Raw genomic sequence first — 24,954 nt, forward strand, 5'->3', positions numbered from 1 at the left:
AGAGACATTCCATGGAAGGTATCTGTTAAAAGGATTTGCGCCGATGTCACTCAAGGCACCTGCCTGAACATTTCGATCAACTGGCACACATTCTGATGAACCAACACCTTCAAGCTTTGCAAGCATCTCCATCCTTTAGGGGGTAAAATGACACCTCAAATGTAACAAGTCAACTCAGATTTCAGGAGAGGGACAGAGGCCTAACCTCCCTCTCACATTACTTGTTGTTTTGTCTGTTGGTGTTTTTTACATATAGAATCATAGAATCATAGAGTTGGAAGAGACCACAAGGGCCATCGAGTCCAACCCCCTGCCAAGCAGGAAACACCATCAGAGCACTCCTGACATATGGTTGTCAAGCCTCTGCTTAAAGACCTCCAAAGAAGGAGACTCTACCACACTCCTTGGCAGCAAATTCCACTGTTGAACAGCTCTTACTGTCAGGAAGTTCTTCCTAATGTTTAGGTGGAATCTTCTTTCTTGTAGTTTGGAACCATTGCTCCATGTCCGCTTCTCTGGAGCAGCAGAAAACAACCTTTCTCCCTCCTCTATGTGACATCCTTTTATATATTTGAACATGGCTACCATATCACCCCTTAACCTCCTCTTCTCCAGGCTAAACATGCCCAGCTCCCTTAGCCGTTCCTCATAAGGCATCGTTTCCAGGCCTTTGACCATTTTCGTTGCCCTCCTCTGGACACGTTCCAGTTTGTCAGTGTCCTACTTGAACTGTGGTGCCCAGAACTGGACACAGTACTCCAGGTGAGGTCTGACCAGAGCAGAATACAGTGGCACTATTACTTCCCTTGATCTAGATGCTATACTCCTATTGATGCAGCCCAGAATTGCATTGGCTTTTTTAGCTGCCGCGTCACACTGTTGGCTCATGTCAAGTTTGTGGTCAACCAAGACTCCTAGATCCTTTTCACATGTACTGCTCTCAAGTCAGGTGTCACCCATCTTATATTTGTGCCTCTCATTTTTTTTGCCCAAGTGCAATACTTTACATTTCTCCCTGTTAAAATTCATCTTGTTTGTTCTGGCCCAGTTCTCTAATCTGTCAATGTCATTTTGAAGTGTGATCCTGTCCTCTGGGGTGTTAGCCACCCCTCCCAGTTTATGTTAAAAGGGCATTGGGGTTGCCCTGCTAAACCTCTCCAGTTCCACCCTCTGAACTTCCTAATCGGTTTGCTCTTTCTTTTTATTCCAGTCATGGAAGGTTAAAATGTGGAGCTCTAATGAGGTGCATCAAGCATTGATGCTACAGCCAAAGCTAACCCATTTCCATAAGGCCTGCAGCAGTTATGAACTTGTAAAGTGTGTTCCTTAGTTTTAAGAACAAACCTTGCTCCCGCTTAAAACCTTGTGATCCTTTAATGAGCAGCTGGTAGACTTGAAAGCATTGCCGCACAACTCAATCCACTTTGTCACCATTAATATTTATTGATGGTAAAATGTATTTACTATCTTCCCGCCAGAAAAAGGGCACAAGCTATTTTAAAAGCACAAGGTTTTTATACAAAGAGAGATCTGAGAAGCAGAGAAGGCTTATCCTGGAGAAGAGATAATCATAAGAGGGAATATGATAGCCCACATCAACTGAAGGGCAGTCATATAGATCAGTGGTTCCCAATTGATGGTCTGGGCGGGGGGGGGACTCGCCTATGGGTCAGCGGCACCATTCACATAACAAAAACTACCATAGACATACCAAAAGTTTCAAAAGTAGGGGATCCATACAACTTAGCAGTCTTTGCCAATGTGGTGCCCTCCAGATGATTTGGACTACAACTCCCATCATTCCTGACCATTGTCCATGTTGGCTGGGTCTGATGGGAGTCGTAGTCCGAGACATCTGCAGGATGCAGAAGGCTGCTCCAGAGGGCAGGATCCAAATCAATGGATCCCAGTTATAAGAAAGGGGATTTTGACTAAACATTAGGAAGGCGTGCCTGGTGCTATAAAGATCAGAGGCACAGACGGCTTTGGAAGGTGGTGGACTCACTCCTTCGTTAGACTGAAACATGAAAACTAAATTCAGGTTGCATATTCCAGACTGACAGCAATAAAGCCGACGGGATTTTAAAAGCTCAGCAGTGATACAAGATGCGTGATGAAAGCCAAATCTGCCAAAAAGTCCTGCAGACAGCAAAGGGAGAATTATTGTGAGACACTACTATATATACCTAATCGCCTCTGAATAATGGTTTTGACCTGAAAAGCACCGGGCAGATGCGTTTAATCTGAAGAAACCATTTCCCAGCACTCTCTTCTCTCTATATTCCTTTGCTCATTGGCACTGCACTCTAAGAATACGAGAGCTATGCTGGATCAGGTCAAAGGCCCATCTAGTCCAGCATCCTGTTCTCACGCCGCAACCCCAGAGTTGGTCACGACTGGACCTAATGGTCAGGGTCCCTTTACCTTTATCGAGACCCAAAGTGGAAATCATTCTGGAGAAGGCATATTAAGGAATAGAGAGCTGCTGCTTCACGACTTGAAATTGCTGCAGTTTTAAATACCTAGCTATTTCAAAGGTCTGATTCATCACCATGCCTGATCATGTTCTCCAAATCCTCCTCCACACACACAAAACATCATATTGTGCGCCACAGATATCCAGACAATTTTATGTGATTTTTTTTAAAGTGTTCGCAGTCACTTAGGTTGCCTAATTAATAGTGTTTTTGGTAATTATGCAAAATGGGAGCAATCTGTCATTAAAAGAGATTGCAGTGGGGTGAGAGAAAACATAACAGAAGAGGCAGCCTTTGGTTTTAGGGGAAGAAGATTTCAAACAAGGAACTTGTGGATCCAAAATTAGAACCTCACCCAGGAAGCTTGCACAACAAGAGGATGTGATGAAACTTTTATCATTTTGGTAGGAAGATCATTTTGCATTAAAAGGGCCCACCAAGGCAAGTTCCAGATGTTTGATACATCTGTATAGAAATTCATTTATATAAATACTTGCTGCATTTATTCCCCATCGATCTGGCAAAGCGCTCAAGTCATTTTAACGTTTAAAATAATAGCTTGCAATCTAAGAAGCATGATGCAAACAGGAACAGCAGAGAGGCAAAGGGGGAAATGCCTAGAGAGCAAGAAATAATTGGAGAGCAAATTTGCCACATGTACTTAGTCCCCTAAGTATTCTACCTATATCCTCATCAGCCACCAGGGGGAGCTTCCTGCGCCATGAATACAAGAGAGGGGGGCATTCTGTACTTGGCAAAGTCTGTAAACCTAACAGTATATGCAACTGCATTTTTTTTTAAACAGAGTATATTATTTACCCATTTTGCAGTGGTTTTCTCATTTCATAATAATAATTTGTACCCTATCCATCTGACTGGGTTGCCCTAACCATTCTGGGCAGCTTCCAACAGAACACGCAAAAACACAAGAGAACATCACACACTAATGGACTGCCTTCAGGTGTCTACAGAAGGTTGTATAATTATTTATCTCTTTGACATCTGACGGGAGGGCGTTTCACAGGGCGGGCGCCACCACCAAGAAGGCCCTCTGCCTGGTTCCCTGCAACCTCACTTCTCGCAGTGAGGGAACCACCAGAGGCCCTCGGAGCTGGACCTAGGTATCTGGGCTGAACGAAGGGGACAAAGATCTGTTGGGGTGCTGTTATTGGTATTGTTGTTGTCCATGGCTATGGGCAACCTCGGTCTTTAGAGCAGTGTAACACACACTGTATGAAAACATCACAGGTATTCCAACCAAAACACACAAAAAACTAGGTCCTTCCATCATCAATACCACATTATTCAACACCAAATCGGCCTGACAAAGAATTAAAAGAGTTTGAAATGGCAATGATGTTGATTTTGAAATAGTTCACATATATTATTTTAGTATAATACTAACAACCCCATAAAAGTAATTCCATAACTACTGTCCTCATACTGCACATAGGGGAGTACGCTTAATTACAGTGTCACCCTCAGGTATGGGTTTTGGTGACATGAACAACTCTATGCCTCCCTCAACTTGTGCATTCTGCCTCCTCCCCTGCTCATAAAGAATCTGAACCTTTTGTTTCAGTTTTTGATAAACTACGGCTTAATTCAGACCCTAAACAGTTTTTAATCTTATTCATGCTTCATGAAACTCTCCAGATAAACCATGGTTTGAAGTTTCTTGTTTCAGACAAACTACTGTTAAGATTAACTGCAGTTTGTTGGGTTTGCCTGACACTGCAAACTGTGGTTAATCCAAAACAGGAGCAAAAGCATTTGAAATACTCCTCAAAGCTGTGTCAGAGGAGGAAAGAGAGTGCACGAGCCCGTGGGGAGACTAGGTTCACTCCTGTTATGATAAACCATGGTTTATTATGACATGCAAACACAGCTTCAGGATTTCTGAAAGTCACATGAATCAAATGAGGTTTGAGCAAGAGCTTCATTGTTCATAGCTTCTATACTTAGCTGCTACTTTATACAAGTTACTGTACAGTGGTGCCCCGCAAGACGAATGCCTCGCAAGACGGAAAACTCGCTAGACGAAAGGGTTTTCCGTTTTGGAGGTGCTTTGCAAAACAAATTTCCTATGGGCTTGCTTCGCAAGACGAAATGTCTTGCGAGTTCCTGCGGGTTTTTTTCCCTTTCCCCCCCTTTTTCTAAGCCGCTAAGCCGCTTATCCGATAAGCCGCTAAAAGCCACTAAACCGCTAATAGCGCTAATCCGCTAAGCCGTCAATGGGCTTGCTTCGCAAGACGAAAAAACCGCTAGACGAAGAGACTCGCGGAACGGATCCTTTTCGTCTTGCGAGGCACCACTGTAGTTCATGAATCCTCCACTCCCCCCCCCATTATTGTTATAATAAATATGCATATTACCCAAACCTCAATATAGGTGCCTTTTTTAAGAAATGAAAGGAAGTAGGATACAAATGATTGGCAAATTGGTTGGTTTATTATTATTATTATTTTAGCACACACACAAAAAACCCATCATCATAACAGCACGGCATATAAATCCAAGCAAAATACGAACCAATCGAATTGCATTGAAGGGCATAAATTAAAGGAAGCAGATACAGGTTCTTTTCCCGGTTTACTAATAGTTTCTGTCTTTTTTGAAAAGTTAATGCTGCCAACACAAAAGAGGCAATTGCCTCAGTAATTTAGATTCTGCTGCCACAGGAGCAATAAAAAAAGAGGAATGTACATACCTGGCTCCAAAGATGTCCTTTTTGGCTAGATCTATTCCAGCTACAACCTTAACTCTAAGGATACGAGACTCCTCCTGTTAGAAAACGAAAATGAAAAGAGCAAGGTCTTAAAATAGGCTTGTTAAAGTTTGCAAATACAAATGCGAGCAGCATTTAAGTGGAATAAAATTAAATCTCCATTACGGCTCTTATAACACAAAAGACACATTGGGGGGTGGTGGTTTACAATTAGAAGGGAGTTCTGGGATCCAGACACCAATTCCCGACTCCAGGGACCACCAGGTTGACCAACTGGAGGAGAAAGCTACAAACAAATCAAGCTGGGATGCTAAACACCACAAAGCAGAACCTTCTTTAAAGTCCTAAACGGCAGAACCCCCATCGTTCTACCCAGACACTGAGGTCCAGCACCGAGGGCCTTCTGGCGGATCCCTCACTGAGAGAAGCCAAGTTACAGGGAACCAGGCAGAGGGCCTTCTCGGTAGTGGCACCCGCCCTGTGGAACGCCCTCCCACCAGATGTCAAAGAGAACAAACAACTACCAGACTTTTAGAAGACATCTGAAGTCAGCCCTGTTTAGGGAAGCTTTTAATGTTTGATGCATTACTGTATTTTAATATTTTGTTGGAAGCCACCCAGAGTGGCTGGGGAAGACCAGCCAGATGGGCAGGGTATAAATATATTTATTATTATTATTATTAGTAGTAGTAGTAGTTGTTGTTGTTGTAGTATTATGGTAGGCGATCTATATGCTCCAAGATCTGCCTCTAGAGCCAGCTCACTCGTGCAGCAAGGTGAGGCGATGGCCTCAGGTGGCAGGATCCACCGGGACAACATATCCAGAAGTCGATCTTTCTTTCTCCCCTTGTTTCTGATGCAAATCTTCCCTAGCGGGGGGGGGGGGGGTTGTTGTCCTTTTGGGATCTGCCTCAAGTCTATAAAAATGCCTTGGGCTGACCCTGTGTGCCTCCATCAGGTCAAAAAAGCATCACTGATATCAGACACCACTTTTTTTGTTTGCCGGCCATTTGCCCCTTAAGTGCTCAAGTCATAGGGCGACTTGCCCTCCACGGCAAAATATCTGCAATGTGGAAGAAACATTAAACTGTTGTGAAGCAGGGTTTTGGATATTGGGAAGAGATCTCATCACAGATTACCACAGGCTCCTTGCTGAATGTTCAAGCTTTCATTTTAAAATGTCAAGTGTCTAGTCCCTTTTACTTGTGGAGGAACAAGGGGATGTGTGCAGCAGGGGTGAAGAACCAGTAGAAGGAGAAGAGTAGAAGAGTTTGGATTTGATATCCCGCCTTTCACTCCCTTTAAGGAGTCTCAAAGCAGCTAACATTCCCCTTTCCCTTCCTCCCCCACAACAAACACTCTGTGAGGTGAGTGGGGCTGAGAGATTTCAAAGAAGTGTGACTGGCCCAAGGTCACCCAGCAGCTGCATGTGGAGGAGCGGGGAATCGAACCCGGTTCCCCAGATTACAAGACTACCACTCTTAACCACTACACCAAACTGGTGTAGGGCACACAGTAGCCCTACAGACGTCATTGGAGTCCAGTTCCCGTAATCCATGACTGCTGGCTATGCTGATGGGAGTTGGGAGCCCAGGAACAACAGATGGAGAGACACAAGTTCCCCATCCCCGGGGTTTCAAGTTACATTCTGCCCAATTAATCAGAAATCAATAAAACCAAATAACTTTAAATATAAGACTATTAGACCCTTCCGTGATGACTCCTCATCTACAACATTTCTGGATACCCAACTGAGGCAACTTAGTTTATATGACATCTATTTGCAACTCAGTTTACAAGCAACCTATCTGCACGGTGGGACACGGGTGGCGCTGTGGGTTAAACGACAGAGCCTAGGACTTGCCGATCAGAAGGTCGGGGGTTCGAATCCCCACGACGGGGTGAGCTCCCGTTGCTCAGTCCCTGCTCCTGCCAACCTAGCAGTTTGAAAGCACGTCAAAGTGTAAGTAGATTAATAGGTACAGCTCTGGCGGGAAGGTAAACGGTGTTTGCGTGCGCCGCTCTGGTTCGCCAGAAGTGGCTTAGTCATGCTGGCCACATGACCCGGAAGCTGTACACCAGCTCCCTCGAGATGAGCGTCGCAACCCCAGAGTCGGCCACGACTGGAGCTAATGGTCAGGGGTCCCTTTACCTTTACCTATCTGCACGCAACTGCACATACGTGTGGTGCCAGGAATCTGAAAACAGTGCGTCCTCCTTGCTTGCGAGGAGATGCTCCCCATACATTCCTCTTCAGGCTCCAGAAAGGGTCTCCTTGCAAGACACCAGGGTGCTTCCCATTTTACACAATTTCACGTATGCGCACGGGGGCCTGCACCACAAACATTTCAAAAGTAGGGGGGTCCATCGCTTGGCTTTTGAAAAACAGGGGTTCCCACAGTCCTTTGCTAATTGGGAAACACTGGTTTAAACAATTGGGAATCAGAAACCATTGTGGATCTGTTGGAAATCGCAGGAGAACTGGGTGGCTGCCATATTTCAAGGCAGATCATTGGTGCATTAGCCCAGTGTTGTGCGAACTATAACTTAACCTTACCGAAGATGCCTGGCATTTTCTGCACACAAAGCAGATGGCTCCATCCACTGAGATACACAGCCTTCCCCCCAGTTACTCTTGAGATCTATCAATAGTTCTTTTGCTCCGCCATATACATCCCTTGCGTGAGCTCACATCCGACCACTATTTCCCAACTGCCTCACAATCCATTCCCCTTTATAGCGCTGTGTCTTCACTAAGACTATAAGCCTGAGGGGAAGTGACGGTCTTGTTTGTAGTAATTTGACTGAGGAACACGAATAAAACAACAAATTAATTTTTAGCCCAGCTGATTTGCCCCTTACAGCAAATGCCCTGATAAGGGGCGGCGTATCTGCTCAACCATCAAAACTTCTGGGAATGTAAACTAAAAGGGAAGTATAAAAATCCTTACAAATAATTAAGCCCAGAGTGACTTAATCTATCCTAACCACAAGCTCATTATGTGCAATATTTACATTTTTTAAAAAATAAAATCCTGTTCTGAATTCTAAAGTAGCTAATACATCAAGAGAGAGTATCAGTTTCACTTTGCAGACAAGGTGAGGAATACAGAAAGAGATTAATTACAGGAACCCAAACCACAAAAGGCCTTAGACATGCACACCGGTTTTCAGCAACAGTCAAATATTATTTGACCTAATTCTGAGCAGAGAGATGCTTCTACCTCTGCCTTTTAGGAAGGCCAGGGGAAATTATACACCTGCACCACCTCATAACAGGTCTGGGTCTTCTAAAGAGAACTGCCTCTTTGTAATGAGCCAGACCCGTTGATTATTTCCATTGCTCCAAGATGGTGTGCATCTTGGAAAATGGAGGATGTTCTCTATGTATAATGAAAGGACAGGGTCATTGTTTCAGATTAATTTACATGGGGTGGGGGAGAAGCACAGCATTTTGGACATGGGGCAATCAAGGATAGCTCAGTTGGGAGAGCAAGAGACTCTTAATCTCAGGGCTGTGGGTTCGAGCCCCATGTTGGGTGAAAGATTCCTGCACTGCAGGGGGTTGGACTAGATGACCCTCGTGGTCCCTTCCAACTCTACCATTCTATTATTCTTGCACAGGTCCCTCATAAAAAACCAACAACATAGAATTTCAAACACTTTTGTAGAGGGTGGAATGTAAAAAAATTATGTTTTCTCTGCTGACTTGGAGAGCATTATGTGCAGGTATATTTTGATGCATTGAATAGAATGAAAGTTTGAGTCATGGTAGAGGAGAGAGCATGTGTGCAAATTCAACAGGGCTTTGTTGCTATTTTGTTAATGTTTTAATATTGTTTTATAGATATGAATGCTGTCGTACTCTGAGAATCCTATGATTTTTGGTGTAACTGTGATGTTTAGCTTATTTTCTGGTTGTTTTGTTAATAGTGTTACATAGATGGTAATGGTTTTATTTGCGAGATTGTTTTACCGATGATTTGTTAAGTATTCTATACGATTTATGCTGTATTTGTGATGTTCCATTGTGTTATTTTTATCTTTTGTTTGTAAGCCGCTTTGGGATTTATTTGTATAAAAAGCGACACAGAAATAGAATAAATCAATCTACTCGTTGACAGGGTGGCTAGAGTGTAGGACTAGGGACCTGGGAGGTAAGGTAAAGGTAAAGGGACCCCTGACCATTAGGTCCAGTCGTGGCCGACTCTGGGGTTGCGACACTCATCTCGCTTTATTGGCCGAGGGAGCCGGTGTACAGCTTCTGGGTCATGTGGCCAGCATGACTAAGTCACTTCTGGCAAACCAGAGCAGCACACAGAAACGCCATTTACCTTCCCGCCGGAGCGGTACCTATTTATCTACTTGCACTTTGATGTGCTTTCAAACTGCTAGGTTGGCAGGAGCAGGGACCGAGCAACGGGAGCTCACCCTGTCGCAGGGATTCGAACCGCCGACCTTCAGATCGGCAAGTCCTAGGCTCTGTGGTTTAACCCACAGTGCCACCCGCGTCCCTTGAGACCTGGGAGACCAGGGTTCAAATCCACACTCAGCCATGAAGTTTGCTGGGTGACCTAGGGCCAGTCACCACCTCTCAGCCTAACCTACCTCACATAATTTTAGGGAGGAGAGCAACAGAGGGAGGAGAACCATGGACCCCACACTTGGTGGTCATTAGAGTAAATGGTGGGATATATAAATCTAATAATAAAAAAAATAGACACAGAAGAATATAAAACACAGATGTATCAAGCCAATGGCCCATCTAGTCCCAGAGTCTATTCTCACAACGCCCAACCAAGAGCCTATGGGAAGCCTACAAACAGAAACTGAGCACAACAGCACTCTCCTCACCCATAATTCCAGGCAGCTGGCATTCAAAGATAGTGGAGCTGGTAGACCACACCCATTGTGGCTAGTGCCCATTGACAGCCTTCTCCAAAACTCAGCCCAATCCTCTTTTAAAGCCATCTAAGTTGGTGACCATCATTTACTGGGACATGGGTGCAGTGGCGTCACAATGGGGGGGGGGCGACCCGGGTGCCATGTCTGGGGCACTTAAATAAGTTGGAGTTCTTGTTATTAAATATACCAAGAAAAAAGCACACCAAGAACTCAGGCCAATATAAGTTTCAATAGTGGGAGTGGTCCCTACTCACAAATCAATAGTTGTAACAAAAACTAATCCATTTGAAAATATGTATTCTGACAAGGATTACAAACTCAAAAAGAGATTACAAACTCAAAACAGAGATTACAAACTCAAACTCATAAGGATATATATAACACAATAATTCATTACAGAATTAGTAGAGATAAGTTCACGTTAGTCCATAGTCAGATTCGACGTGAAGGTCTTAGTTTCAATCATTGAGCAGTAGTCAGAAGTCAATTATGGATCAGAAACCAGGACAGGGCCCTGTTTCGGTGTATTCTCCTTCATCAGCTAATTTTTAAAGGGTTGTGCAAGTTTGAAGAATATATCCTGTTATTTTCTACATTTGCACACAAAAAAGATCAAGATACATGTTGATCTACCCACACGTAGTTGTTATATCTGAGAAACATAGAACATGGATTAGTTTTTGTTACAATTGACTATTGATTTGCGAGTATGGACCACTCCCACTACTGAAACTTATATTGGCCTGAGTTCTTGGTATGTCGGGGGGGGGGGTTGACAAGAACGCACCCCGGTGGGGCTCGCAGCAGAGCAGAGGATCCTGGTGCCAGCGGCAAACCACTATGTACAGCACATGTGCGGCGGCGCATGCATGCGCTGTACGTAGCAACACCGCACATGCGCTGTACATAGCGGTTTGGTGCCAGCGCCGCTCAAGCGTCGTACGGACAGCAGTGGGATCTCTCCATCGCCACTACAGCTGCATATAGAGGATCCTCTGTTCACAGCTGTAGCGGCGACGAAGGGATCCCGGAACCGTCCGTACAGCGCTGGAGCGGCAGCACTGGCATACCACTATGTACAGCGCATGCATCATACATAGCGACGCCGCACATGCGCCCTACGTAGTGATGCCCCGCCCCAGGTGTCACAACGCCTTTGTTAGCCCCTGTACGGGTGACGCTGTGGTCCAAACCACTGACCCTCTAGGACTTGCCGATCAGAAGGTCGGTGGTTTGAACCCCCACGACAGGGTGAGCTTCCATTGCTCTGTCCCAGCTCCAGCCAACCTAGCTGTTCAAAAGCACACCAGTGCAAATAGATAAATAGGTGCCGCTGTGGCAGGAAGGTAAACAGCGTTTCCGTGCGCTCTGGCTTCTGTCATGGTGTCCTGTTGTGCCAGAAGCGGTTTAGTCCTGCTGGCCACATGACCCAGAAAGCTGTCTGTGGACAAACGCCGGCTCCCTCGGCCTGAAAGCAAGATTGAGCGCCACAACCCCATAGTCGCCTTTGACTGGACTTAACAGTCCAGGGGTCCTTTACCTTTTAACCTTTACCATCATTACTTCCTGCAGGAGTGAATACCATGATTTAATTATTCACAATTAAGCAGTGCTTTTCCTTCCGCCTGCATATACAATTTTTCTGGATTATCAGCACACAGCAGCTCTGTAATTTTGGGGTGCTAGGGATAGCCTAATTGAAAGCAAAAGACCCAAGCCTAACTTCCAGCCCTTTTGCTAAAGCCTCTGACAAACGCAGCACTTTATGAACAGCTTGCCCTATAAGCATCATCCCTCTTGGATGAACTTTCAACTCCTTTGGCACACTAACCGAGGCAGCGCGCGCGCGCACACACACACACATAAACACACACATGCCAGGGGCTGCTGCAAAAGTAAAGAAGAGCTGGGCCCTGTTTAAACCAGTTTTGCCATTGCACATATAAACTGCACCTTTATTTCTGCCGGGCAGCTTTCCAACAAAGCGTGACCACAAGCCTTAGCAACGGTAACCTAAGCCTGCTGTTGGACAGTCAAATGGCAGCACCTGAAAAAAAATGGAAGGAATTGCTCTGCCCTTGCCATACCTGCCTGGTTATAGACAAAGAAGTGACAGAGGAAAAAGGTTTGCAGAATTTCAACCTTTTCGGTGGGGCTGACAATCAAGAAATCTCAACCATGGGTTTTCAAAACGAGGGGGCAGTTTCCTCAATTGTCCCTTATCTTTGCAAAACAAGGTTGTGCATGCCGCCTTCATTTTTATTCAACCCTGGTGGACGTGTCTTCATGGCGCACCGTGGGGCAGAGGGCCACACAAGGAAAAGGAAGCACAACAGGGCAGACATGGGCCCTTCCAATTAGTCTGACTGAAACGTTTGGAAGGCCTGCTGCATCCTCCTAACACCCTGCCAGCCCCACGCTGCTTTGCAAGGCTGGGGTGTGGGATCGGACTCGCAAAACAATGCAGGACTGGCAGGGTGCAGCGTGAGGAGCAAAATGCGCCCTCAGAAAACTGTGCCCGGGGCAACAGCCCCCCCTCACCCTGCCCACACTACACCACTGCTTGAAGAGCTATTGCAGCCTCGGTCCTGTATACCTGAAGGAGCGCCTCCACCCCCATCATTCAGCCCGGACACTGAGATCCAGCGCTGAGGGCCTTCTGGCAGTTTCCTCATTGCAAGAAGTGAGGTTACAGGGAACCAGACAGAGGGCCTTCTCGGTAGTGGCGACCACCCTGTGGAACACCCTCCCTTCAGATGTGAAGGAAATAAGCAGCTGTCCTATCTTTAAAAGACATCTGAAGGCAGCCCTGTTCAGGGAAGTTTTTAATATGTAATGCTGTACTGTTTTTAACACTTGATTGGGGCCGCCCAGAGTGGCTGGGGAAACTCAGCCAGATGGGCGGAGTATAAATAATAAATTATTATTATTATTATTATTATTATTATTATTATTGCTCAGTGGTAGAACACTGAGTTCATGGGTTCAAATCCAGGCATCTCCAGGTAGGACTTGGAGAGATCCCTGATTGAAATTCTGGAAAGCCACTCATAAGACGGTGTCAGTGATACTGAGCTAGATGGGCAACCATTTGACTCTGTAGAATGCAAGTTCCTATGTTTTAATGACTAGGGCTGGGCCATATCGGGTTTTCAACATCGCGATATATCACCAGCTAAACATCACAATATACCGATATATCGCAGTGTCTGAAGTAAGGATGGAGCCATTGGCTGGCTTCATGGTTTTTCTCACGTTGTGATTTTTTTCATAACACACACACACACACACAACATGCTATATCACCAGGTCACAAATTATGAAACTGATATCACAATATGGACTTCAAACCAGTTTTGGAGGATATATCAATATATCACCCAGCCCTATTGATAACCTTCAGGAAACTGGCACCCTTTTTATTCCCTATCTGGTGATGTTGGCACTGCTATTCCTGGTTGTCTTTGTATATATTTTACGTTTTAACTACTGTGACGTTTTAGCTGCCTAACAGCACCTCAAGGGCAAAACAAACAAACAGACCAAAAAACACACTCAAAAGTTACATGTCAAAAAGGACAAGGCCACAAACCACTGGCCGTCCTGTTCTTGGAAAATGTACCTTTCCAAATTGCCTTTATAAATGTGCACAGTCCCTGCAGGGATTTTATCGAAACAATCAGAACTTCTCTGAGCCAGTCGAGATCCCTCTTGATTACGCCTATTGTATGCCAAGGGCAAAGTGAACTTTCGCACCACATAGTAACACTGGTTTGCTTTGTGGGCACCGACTGGGTTGAAATAAATAAATGAATCTGGCACTTACAACTTCAGACCCAAAACACAATTAAACAAGATGGCGCTATAATGCCGCCTCAAGCAAAACAGCTCCATTGTTTCACCACAAGCCAGTGCAACTGTGGGACAAAAGAACTGTTAATATAGATACACAATTAGCATTTCTGTGGAAGGAAAGCAAGACCTTCACACACCTGGCTGTACACTCCAGCAATGTTGATAGTCAATGTGTGTGGGAGGGGATGAGAGGACACACGGAGAGAAGAGACCTGGCTGGCCAAGTTTCTGTGTTTTGGACCATTTACAAGAAAAACAGGGGGCAAGGCCAGGGCCGGATTTAGGTTTGATGAGGCCCTAAGCTACTAAAGGTAATGGGGCCCTTTATATGTCCAGCTGCCCTTTGTCAACAACAAATTGTCGCTGTTTTTTGTGTTGAATATATGCTATATGGTAATTAATGGACCTAATAGGTATCTAAAGCCGTTTGCACATCAGAAAACATGTATTTTATCACACTGGTTTTATTTTATTTGTTTTTTATCTTATATTTTGGAAATGTACATCCAGGTTTTTTTTCTTTACATTTTTTTTTTGGGGGGGGGGGGCCAAGAGAGTGGGGTCCTAAGCTATAGCTTGTTTAGCTTATATATAAATCCGGCACTGGGCAAAGCTGTTTTCTATTCTCACAGAGCTGTTTTTCAGTTCAGGGGTGGGGAATCCACCCTTGTGGCAATCCACGAGGACAAGATGGGCTTGTACAACTTGCGAACCCACACAGCTGAACCTGATCCCAACCCTCCCATTTTTGTCTGTCCACCAAGAACCTGCTTAGTCACAGAATATGCCCCATCAAGCAGCAGTCAACATGGTGGCAGCCCCTTCCCCACCTTCCCTAGGGCTGCTTAAGACTTGGGTGTGTTAGAAACTCAGATATATATAAGCTAGGCACCAAATGGCTCCCTAAACCAGGGTTACAGTCGCCAAAACAGAATGTCAAGTTGCCATATTGGGGCGGGCCAGGTGTCTCAAAAGTCCTATTTTTCAATACAACTTTCTGGTTCCTGAAATTCGTTCTGATAGGGCAAATAAAATATCACAGGTAGATTCTTCAGGGTGTGTTGATAATGTGAGAAAAGAGTCAAGGCTGAAGGATCTCCAGGCATGCACCTCCAGATGGTGAAGATATCAGGCACCATCATGGCACCCGCACATCTTCACTTGGTGACAAGTGGCTGATACCCACGTGCAAAATACACCTGGTGAATTTCAAACATTGCTTGGGTGCCCTGAGGGACTGCAGTGGCCAGGGTGCCCAGCACAGAGAGTTTGGGAGCCATCATCCCCTGAAAGGACTGTCGCTCTGTACTGCATACCATTCAATTTTATTTTTTTTAGTACTTTCCAATTGTAAAGTATGGGTGCCTCAGCAGAAAGGCAGCATACAAATGCATTAATAAATATAGCGTCGTCAGCCAGATGTGATGAAAACAAGTTTCCCTGGGCTGTCAGACATCAGGGTTTTTGTTTTTAAATAGAGCTTTGAATCAACATGAGCCAAGTGCGAAGTTGGGGGCAGTGCTGGGAGAGAACCACACTTAGAATTCAGCACATCTAAACACATTTCTCAGCTTAAGATTCGTTTTCCATTAACAGAAATGACTTCATGGCCCTCTTATGTAAAAACCCCGCTCCTAGTTTCCCCCATTCCCGCCAAAAAAATAAAAGCCAGCTTTCTTCATTTCAACAGCCTGAGGAGAGGACGGGGACATTTTGTTATTGTTATTGCTAATGTTAACACAGTTGGGAGTCAGAAAACCTTGTGAACCTGCTGCTAGTCACCCAGAGACATGTGCCAGATACTTTCTGTCCTTACACGGTGGCAGTAGGATCCGGCTGCCCCGTTTAGTAATTAAAGCTACGCCCGAAACAAGTCAGCGTCAAACAGGCCTCAGGAAGGTAGAAAGTTTGGAAGCCTGCCTTAGGTCACATCTATTCCGTAAATTTAAAGCACTCTGATACCACTTTTACCGTTGAGGAGAATCCTGGAAACTGTAGTTTAAGGATCCTGGATATTCTAGCTTGGTGAGGTCAGAACCCTTAACAGACTACGATTTTTTGGATAAAGGGATGTCTAGTTTAGAGTGCTTTATGGCGTAGATGTGACTTAAGTCTCTCATTTCAACCTGTGAACTCAGAAAAGAGATTGCGTCACATAAGAACGCCTAAAATTTCGCGCTTATTGCTTTGTACAACCAGTGCTCAACATACATCTCCAAAAGGGCATTAAATGACATTCATTTCTGAGAGGACAAAGCTGACACGAAGCCTGCAGTTAGATCTCCTGTACATGAAAAGTGCCTGCATAAGAGAGAGAACTGGCTGTTGCTGCGTAAAGAGTAAAAGCAATTAAAAACAACAGAGAGATAGTCTCCAAAGCAATCTCTATCTCCTATTCACAAATACCTCAGGAGCACCACTTGGTCAGCTGGAAAGAGCTCTCTTCCCAAATACTCCCCGTCTATAATGCATAGAAGCTGCAGACCTTGCCTCTAGAGTAGCAAGTCCTGTGATCACAAGTGTTTTCGTGTGCATCTCATGCAGCGTGACGACAGCCTTATATTTTTATGTATATAGGAAGATATGGGAAGTCCCAAAGTTCCCTGATAAGAGTGTGCACTTTGCACACAGAAGGTCCCAGGTTCAAGCCCTTCTATCTCCAGTACAAGGGTCACATCTAGCAGCGAAGGGAAAGACCTCTTGTGAGTGGCAGAGCAGGGTGCACTAGAAGAAACAATGGCCTTTAAAATTATAAGGCAGTTCCCTATGTTCATACCTTCATTCATTAAACATGCAATTATTTTATATATATATATATATATATATATATATATATATTCTTGTTCTGCAAGAAGAAATCATTGCACCGACAGAATTTTTAATAATAGTATTATGCAACCAACAACAACAATAGTATTATGCAACGCAACGAAGAATTAGTACCAGAGTTTGCTTATCTCCTCCCTACCAACTCATTTTCTTTTGTGCTATGTCTTTTTAGATCACTAATCTGTAAATTGCTCTGGGAGATGGTAGGGCTTAAGAGCAGCTGGGTATAAATTATTTAAAGAAATAAAATACTAATATGGAGGGGTGGGGAAAGAGATAAAATAGAAAGCTAAATCACCTTCCATGCAAAACAAGAGCACAGCATTGTTTCTAATAAAAAGATGGATATTTAGATCAGCTTTATGCTATATACCAATGAAATAAAGCTCAAGTCATCTCCAGTAGAGAACACATTTACTGTGTGCTTCCCAATAAAAAATGCCTTCAGTTACCAGAATGTAACATGGGCTATCCCCATGAGACCAAAATGCCATATCCTGTCAGAAAGTCAAAAGAACAAGAAATAAAATGGTCTACCCTTTTATAGCATCACAGATCTGCAGTGGATCCAGATTCTTGTGCCTTCCGTCCTCCTTCTCAGTAAATGTACACCTCGCTTTTTTCCAGTGGTTTAATGGTTAAAAATTTGTGTACTTTGGTTTCTTAAGATGGTTTCTTCAGACAGCGAATCAATAAAATGGGTCTGGTCATTTGGTGAGGGCAGCTCAGTTATTTAAAACCATTACTATAAATTACTCTTTCCAAGAAAGCATTTATGACAGGGCCCCAGGAATGTTTATCTCTGAAATTGCCCCATGGATCTGCTTTTTCCCAGCAATTAACAACTGCTAATCTGTAAATGACTCCTGTGCAGTCAAGGATGAAGCAAAGCTGGAACAAGGCAAGGTGTAGCTCAGAAGGAGGAGGCCTTCTGGCCACTTGACTACCAAGTCTGGTAGTCCCCGGAGTTTCTACAGGGAATAAGGAATGTCACCTGACCTACTCTGGCCTCCCAGTGCTTGGTTCCTCCTCCAGTTCTCTCCTTTTGCCAGAACTGGGTGGTGGTGCACAAACCCTCGATCCTTAGGTTCATGACTTAGGTTGCCAGTTCAACACCAGCGTTGGCCGCAAACCCAACTAACAAAGATGCTCGTTTTGTTGCATCTTACCTTGACCGCTTGCTCCTCGTCCTGCTTGCCTTGGATATTAACACAGTCACAGATTCTTCAGCAATGGGGACATGATCTTTGCTATTTTCCACTGACTGAACACCGTCATATACATGCAGCACCAAGAATTGAAGCTTCAACTTCCCTCACCTCCAACTATTGAGTGCACTTATTGCGGAGACATTCCCCCACTTGCCAAATGCTGTTCTCATCAGGCCTGCCTACCTTGCCCCGACGTAAAAGCACAGGCGGGGAGTGTGTTTTTTTAGCTGAAAGACGAGCAGCACATCCTTTTCCTACAACACGAAAGTACACAGGCTGTGACTCAAACAACAGCCTGCTCCCTGTTTAAGGTGGAAAGGAAATATCCTAACACGGAAGTGCAGAATTTGATTTCAGAAGAGACCAGAGGGTTCCTCTAAATTTTGCTGCGTGCAGGCAGAAGAGTAAGTAAAGGTAAAGGGACCCCTGACCATCAGGTCCAGTCGTGGCCGACTCTGGGGTTGCGACGCTCATCTCGCTTTACTGGCAGAGGGAGCCGGCGTACAGCTTCCGCATCATGTGGCCAGCATGACTAAGCCTCTTCTGGCGAACCAGAGCAGCGCACGGAAAAGCCATTTACCTTCCCACCGGAGTTGTACCTATTTATCTACTTGCACTTTGATGTGCTTTCGAACTGCTGGGTTGGCAGGAGCAGGGACCGAGCAACAGGCGCTCACCCCGTCACGGTTCTCTGGTTTAACCCACAGCGCCACCCGTGTCCCTAGGCAGAAGAGTAGAAGGGGTCAAAGGGAGCTTGTCTGCTCAGGTCTAAGACTTGGGTTTCTGCAAATAAGGATGTTGGGAAAGGACCATAGCTCAGTGGTAGAGCATTTTTTTGCATGCAGAAGGTCCCACAAAAGCACAAATTCACAGAAATGTAGAGATGGAATGGACCATGTGTGCTATGCAGGGATCTTTTCCCCAACGTGAGGCCTTTCCTTACTTGATCATTTTATGTGGTATTTCGCACATATTTCAAAAGCCACTTCTGGAAATCTAATGGAATCTAGCCAAGCTTTAGCACTCATTTCTGCACTAACCTCTTCCCATTAAATAACCCATTTGCAACCCAATCAACTTGGAAAATCGCAAGTGTCTTGCCATTTCCCCACGGTTTTCATGATCCCACTTCTGCCACTTGCCAGTTGAAATCTGGGGTGTTATCCTTGCATACACTTCTTCCCCGCCATTTAAAAATTCGACGCAACATGGCAGTGTGTCAACCCAAAAGCCAGTTTCCCACAACGCAACAGGTAAGACGGTGTAAAAGGAATGTTAGAAAACCAGGAAAAGAAGAGCTGGCATTATAAACTGGGAAAACTTAAGACAATAAACCCCACGTCTGAACACAGCCTTGAGCTAGATGGGCCAAACATCTGATTCAATTTAAGTAAGGCAACTTCTTGTGTTCCTAGATAAGGCACACTCCCATTCTTACAACAATGCTATTCTATGCGCTGGCATTAGTGAGTCACAAGGCCAGGATCCAGAACAGAAGAGGCAGTTGATAGGACTCATGCTAGCAGCAAAAATAGCATTACCATCTAGCTGCACAGGCCATGATTTCTGAGTCATCATCGTAGAAACACTTAAGCTTTCATGAAGCCTGATCAAAGAAAACTTTGCTTTCTTGTAGCCCACGACTACTCTCACTAACTCTGAAGTTAACTTTCTGCCTTAAAAATAATAATAATACTGAAATCTCTTCCATGCTGATGAGCACTCCCAGGATTCACCACCCTAACATTCTCAACCACTACTGATGTGGCCAGCCTCTGCCATAAATAATATTCCTCATTTTCTGTGCCTGCCATCAGTTTTCATTCTCCCACCGCTTCCACTTAGGGCGCCCACTCCACACAGCGCTGTGAAGTCCTGTAACGCAGCACATATTGCGCTGGTTAAAAAGAAAAAAGTAAGGAAAGCTGTGCAAGTCAAAACGCAGCCACCCCCTGTTCTGTTCCAAATCTAATACAGTCATACCTCGGATTACAGATGCTTTGGGTTGTACGATTTCTGGTTGCGCACCGCACCAAACCCAGAAGTACCGGAACGGGTTACTTCCGGGTTTCAGCGCATGAGCATAAGTGCTAAATTGCACTTTGCGCATGCGCAGAAGCGCCAAATCGTGACCTGCATGTGCGCAGACGCGGCGCTGCAGGTTGCAGACATGCTTCCTGCACGGATCACGTTCACAACCCGAGCGTCCACTGTAGTAGTTAAGGGAACATTGAGAAAAATCAGATACAAAATAGAGTCCTTTGCAAACATAACTATACTAAATCTTCTATCTTAGCAGGCATTTCAAAGACGTTTTCTTTGTTTTTTGTGATTAATTGAGTTTATCCACTGTGCTTTTTGCAATCTTTACACTTAGAAACTCCCGTGATTAAGGCAGTGGTTTTCAACCAGGGTGCCTTAAGTTATGGTCGGGGTGCCACAAGCAACACAGGCCTCTGTCCCTCTTTCCTTCCCTCCCTCCTCTGACGCCCTCTCACATCTCTGCCTCCCAAAGGGTTGCATGGCTGTTTGTTGCAGCAGGAGCCCTGGCTACAAACCTCCCAGGTGCCTAAGGGACTGGCTAGGGGGTACTGGTTGCCAGAAACTGAGTCAGCCTCAAAAAGGGGTGAGGGGCTGCCAGCTCTGCAGGCAAGGGGTGACATAACTGGGCTCCTGAGCCCCACAGGGGAGCCACAGAAGGAATGTAGGTGGTCAAGGGAGCCATGGACTCCAAAAAGGTTGAAAACCTCTGGATTAAGCAGTATTAAAGAGCAGCTACAATCAATAATCTGCAATGGCGCAGCTAGGGCCCTGCAGCCCAGAGCCACCCCACATTTCAATGCCATTGAGGGAGCAGAAGGAAAAGCAGGTAGCAGCAAACATGCATCAGCATCTAGGCTGGCATGGCCATACCAGAGCCTACAGCATCCTTTCTTACTTATTCATTTTTTTAATATTAGTCAGCAAGCGGCTATTTAAGCACATGCATGCCTACAGATGCTTGTTTCATTATTTTGGACTTCAGAATTTAATTGACACACCACTGCAATAGTGCCCTAATGCATAAGAAACAGCAGCACTTGCACCCGGTCGCTAGGAAGCCAGTATTAGTATTCTGTTGTCTAAATTTATGCTTGTAGAAAATTAATTAAACGAAACTCTGTATGGCCAGTTTGCACTTTGCAGTTTTAGATATCTACTAAAGGTGGACACCCAGAAAAGCAACAAGCGTAGAGGCCTGCAAACATGTATGCCAAGCAGATGTGCTTCTCAGGGGGAAGGGCTGTAATCCAGTGGCAGAAAATCCCAAATTGAAACTCCGGCAGCTCCAGTTAAGGCTAGGAATGCCCCCTGCCTGAAACCCCAGAGACAGCTGCCAGTCATTTTAGACAATAATGAGCTTGATGGATCAAAGGTTTGGCTTGATACAAGATAGCTAAGTATGTCAGGAAGTTCTGAGTTTTTGAAAGTGCCTGTATACGGTGTGAAATGGCCCTTTAATCTAAAGGAGTTTGCACAGCAAGACTCTGCAAGGTTTCTATTCTTACACTTGGCAAAGGCAGCCTAACATTTTTAAAGATAAAGAAAGGAAGGAAGAAATCCACCCTGGTTATATAAGCACTCGAAGCAAATGTCCTAGTTTTTACAACATATATAAAACCATCCTCAGAACGACAAGGCAATCTCACTGCAGCAATACAGAACTGGGAACATTTCCTCTCAGCGAACACACTTAACTATGAACCATGACTTCTTCACCCACAAAGTTTTCAGCAGCTCACCCGCCCCACAGCAAACACACCTGCCAGTTGGCAAACAAGTAAGTTTCGTGTCGGAAAAGCCAGGCAGGATTACGCCAGCGAAAGTGCATTAATGGTTTTGAAACTATAACCTGAAGCGCTCGTCTCTGTATTGGCATGGGACTGAAGCTTCTCCCCCTATCAGTAGGCCTCTCTCTCTGCCCACCCAAAAAATGGACAGAGCTTCTCTTCACCCTCTTTGCTTACCCTTCCCAAGCGTCGAGCCGCATCCAGCACCAGCCAGCGAGGCACGGAGAACTGAAGAGTGCCCTCGGAGTTCTGAGAGCTGCCACTCCCAAATCAACTTGAGAGCTGGGAGTTGAGCAACAGAAACCACTCCTACCCCCGAGATGGGTGTGCCACCTCTTCAGCAGCACTTGAAAATCCTGGAACCTGCCCTGGCACAGAACCAGGCCAGGTGCTTGAACAGAGAGCTACTGTGCTGCGGAATGAGAGCGTGCCCGATATTGAAAAGAGTACAAAAGTAGGCAATGCAATACCTGCTCTTGAAAAGTCACATGTGTGTGGGTTTTTTCCAGCGCCCTCCACTCCCAAAAAATCTCCTGTGCCTTTAATAGGGCTCACTGATCAGAAGGTCGGCGGTTCGAATCTCCGCGACAGGGTGAGCTCCCGTTGCTCGGTCCCTGCTCCTGCCAACCTAGCAGTTCGAAAGCACGTCAAAGTGCAAGTAGATAAATAAGTACCTCTCCAGCAGGAAGGTAAACGGCGTTTCTGTGCGCTGCTCTGGTTCGCCAGAAGCGGCTTAGTCATGCTGGCCACATGACCCGGAATCTGTACGCTGGCTCCCTCGGCCAATAAAGCGAGATGAGCTCTGCAACCCCAGAGTCAGCCACGACTGGACCTAATGGTCAGGGGTCCCTTTACCTTTAATGTAGGAAACTGGGCAGAGTCAGACCGATGGTCCATCTAAGCTCAGTAATATCCAGCTGCAGCTCTCCAGGGTTTCAAACAGGAGGTGCTGAGGATGGAACCAGAGATACTCTATCGCTGAGTTAGTAATCCACAATTTAACCATCGGAAACTTTCCCCCATCCCTTCATTCTCCAGCTCCGTTGTTCAGTCCGGACAGTGAGATCCAGTTCCAAGGGCCCTCTGGAGATTTCCAGCACTGCGAGAAGTGATGTTACTTGGAAACACAGGCAGAGGGCCTTCTCGGTAGTGGTGCCCACCCTCTGGAACGCCCTCACATCAGATGTCAAGGAGATAAACAACTATCTCACTTTTGGAAGACATCTGAAGGCAGCCCTGTTTAGGGAAGTTTTTAATGTTGGGTCTCTCATTGTGTTTTTCCATTTTGCTGGAAGCCTTGGTTTTAGAACGGTTTCCGTTTAAGAACAGACTTCTGGAAAGGATTAAGTTCATAAACCGAGGTACCACTGTACTTTGCTTGGAGAATTTGCTCACCATTTTATTTGTTTCAATGAAGATACTGCCCTACTGTGTGTTCTGGAATCTGCCCCCGACCCATGGACCAGCACTACTGCCTATGTCTTTTGTATACAGTGGTACTTCAGGTTACAAACCCTTGAGTTACAAACACTACGGGTTACAGACTCCGCTATCCCGGAAGTAGTACCTCGGGTTAAGAACTTTGCCCCAGGATGAGAACAGAAATCGCGTGCTGGCGGCACGGCAGCAGCAGTAGGCCCCATCAGCTACAGTGGTGCTTCAGGTTAAGAGTGATTTCTGGTTAAGAACAGACCTCCGGGATGAATTAAGTTCATAACCAGAAGTACCACTGTATTTCGGGAAACATTAATGTTGCTATTTTGTACTGTCATGCCTGCGTCAGACTTGCAGGATGGATTCCAGACGCCCAGCATTAATATCCAACCAGCCCTGAGCATTCTTATGCAAAGACACAGATGTATTTGCCCGCGCTCTGGCCAATTATTAATCAGATATTCATGCAAACAGCCTTAACAAACCAAGGGGGGAACTGCTGCTTGTGGGCTCCAGGCCCATAATTCTGTTTCCGCAGCTCGGCTTTGCTCTGAATAGAAATAATTCATGCCAGTTTGGCGTTTTCTATGGGACTACAAGATGCAATTTGGGTTAAAACTCCTAAAGGTGACAGAGACACATCTGCAAACAGTTGCTTGCACGGAAGGCTGGATTGCAGTTTGCCCATGAATGGAGGCAAATTCAATACAGTGGTACCTCGGAACTCGAAAGGCTTCGTTCTTGAACATTTTCAGCTCCGGAACGCTGAAAACTCAGAAGTAAGTGCTCTGGTTTTCAAAAGTTCCTCAGAACACAAGGCTTATGCTGTGCAAAAACCTAGCTGTCGGCCAATTGGAAGCCATGCCTCAGAACTCAAACGTTTCGGAAGTCAAACGGTCTTCTGGAACGGGTTACGTTCGAGTTCTGGGGTACCACTGTACTTGCATGTAGAGAAAGAGGCAGAGAAAGCCAATCTCTGCACTCTCAAGCTATCAAGAGTTTTTGGTTGCAACCTTCCTTGCCTAACATAGTCAAACCTTGGTTGTTGAACGTAATCCGTTCAGCAGGACTGTTGGACAACTGAGGCATGGCTTCCAATTGGTTGCAAGAGCTTCTTGCACTCAAGCAGAAGCTGCTTCAGATGTTCGAGTTCCAAGGAACATTTGAAAACCGGAGCATTTACTTCTGGGTTTTCAGCGTTCGGGAGCTGAAACGTTCAAAAACAGAGCTGTTCAAGAACCGAGGTTTGACTGTAAACAGAGCTGCTGCTGAGGGAAAGCCCAGAAGCCCTGAACCATAGAACTGTTGTGTTGGCCCCCAGATCTCACCTCCTTTCCTCCACTTTCTTTTAAACATTTTAAAAAATAATTATCTGCTTACAGAGTTGCTGGGCAAATTGCAAAGAACATGCCGGTGAAATCCCAGCCAACCCCCAATTTAAATCGCTCAGGCACATAAAATCAGCATGCACACAGCACATGCACATTTTATGTAAATCCACGCTGTGGGTCTGTGCTTTGGTCTTTAAAGTGCTTAGTAATGCCCTCACTTTATAAGGCAATTGCCACTCTAAGGCTGCAGGGAGGCTGCACAAGCAACATGCAACTGCAGGCATGGAGAGGTAATCTGCCTCTGTTCTGGTCTTTGAGTCAGCCTTTCCTAAAACGGTCAAGGAAGCGGACAAA

General features: G+C 45.3%; 1 protein-coding gene across 4 annotated transcripts in view; it reads right to left on the minus strand.

The window, feature by feature from the left end:
- NEDD4L (NEDD4 like E3 ubiquitin protein ligase) overlaps positions 1-24,954 on the minus strand; it is a 260,860-nt gene that overhangs the window by 169,697 nt on the left and 66,209 nt on the right. For 3 of the 4 annotated variants that reach the window (XM_079994713.1, XM_079994715.1, XM_079994714.1), the window contains exon 2: positions 5,188-5,261. In XM_079994713.1, the coding sequence (XP_079850839.1) occupies positions 5,188-5,261 (74 nt within the window). Of the gene's footprint in view, positions 1-5,187; positions 5,262-22,012; positions 22,076-24,954 lie in introns of those variants that run through there. The other variant, XM_079994708.1, reaches the window with a different exon arrangement.

This window comes from Podarcis cretensis (genome assembly GCF_951804945.1).
Source record: "Podarcis cretensis genome assembly, chromosome: 11".
NCBI classification, from domain to species: domain Eukaryota; kingdom Metazoa; phylum Chordata; class Lepidosauria; order Squamata; family Lacertidae; genus Podarcis; species Podarcis cretensis.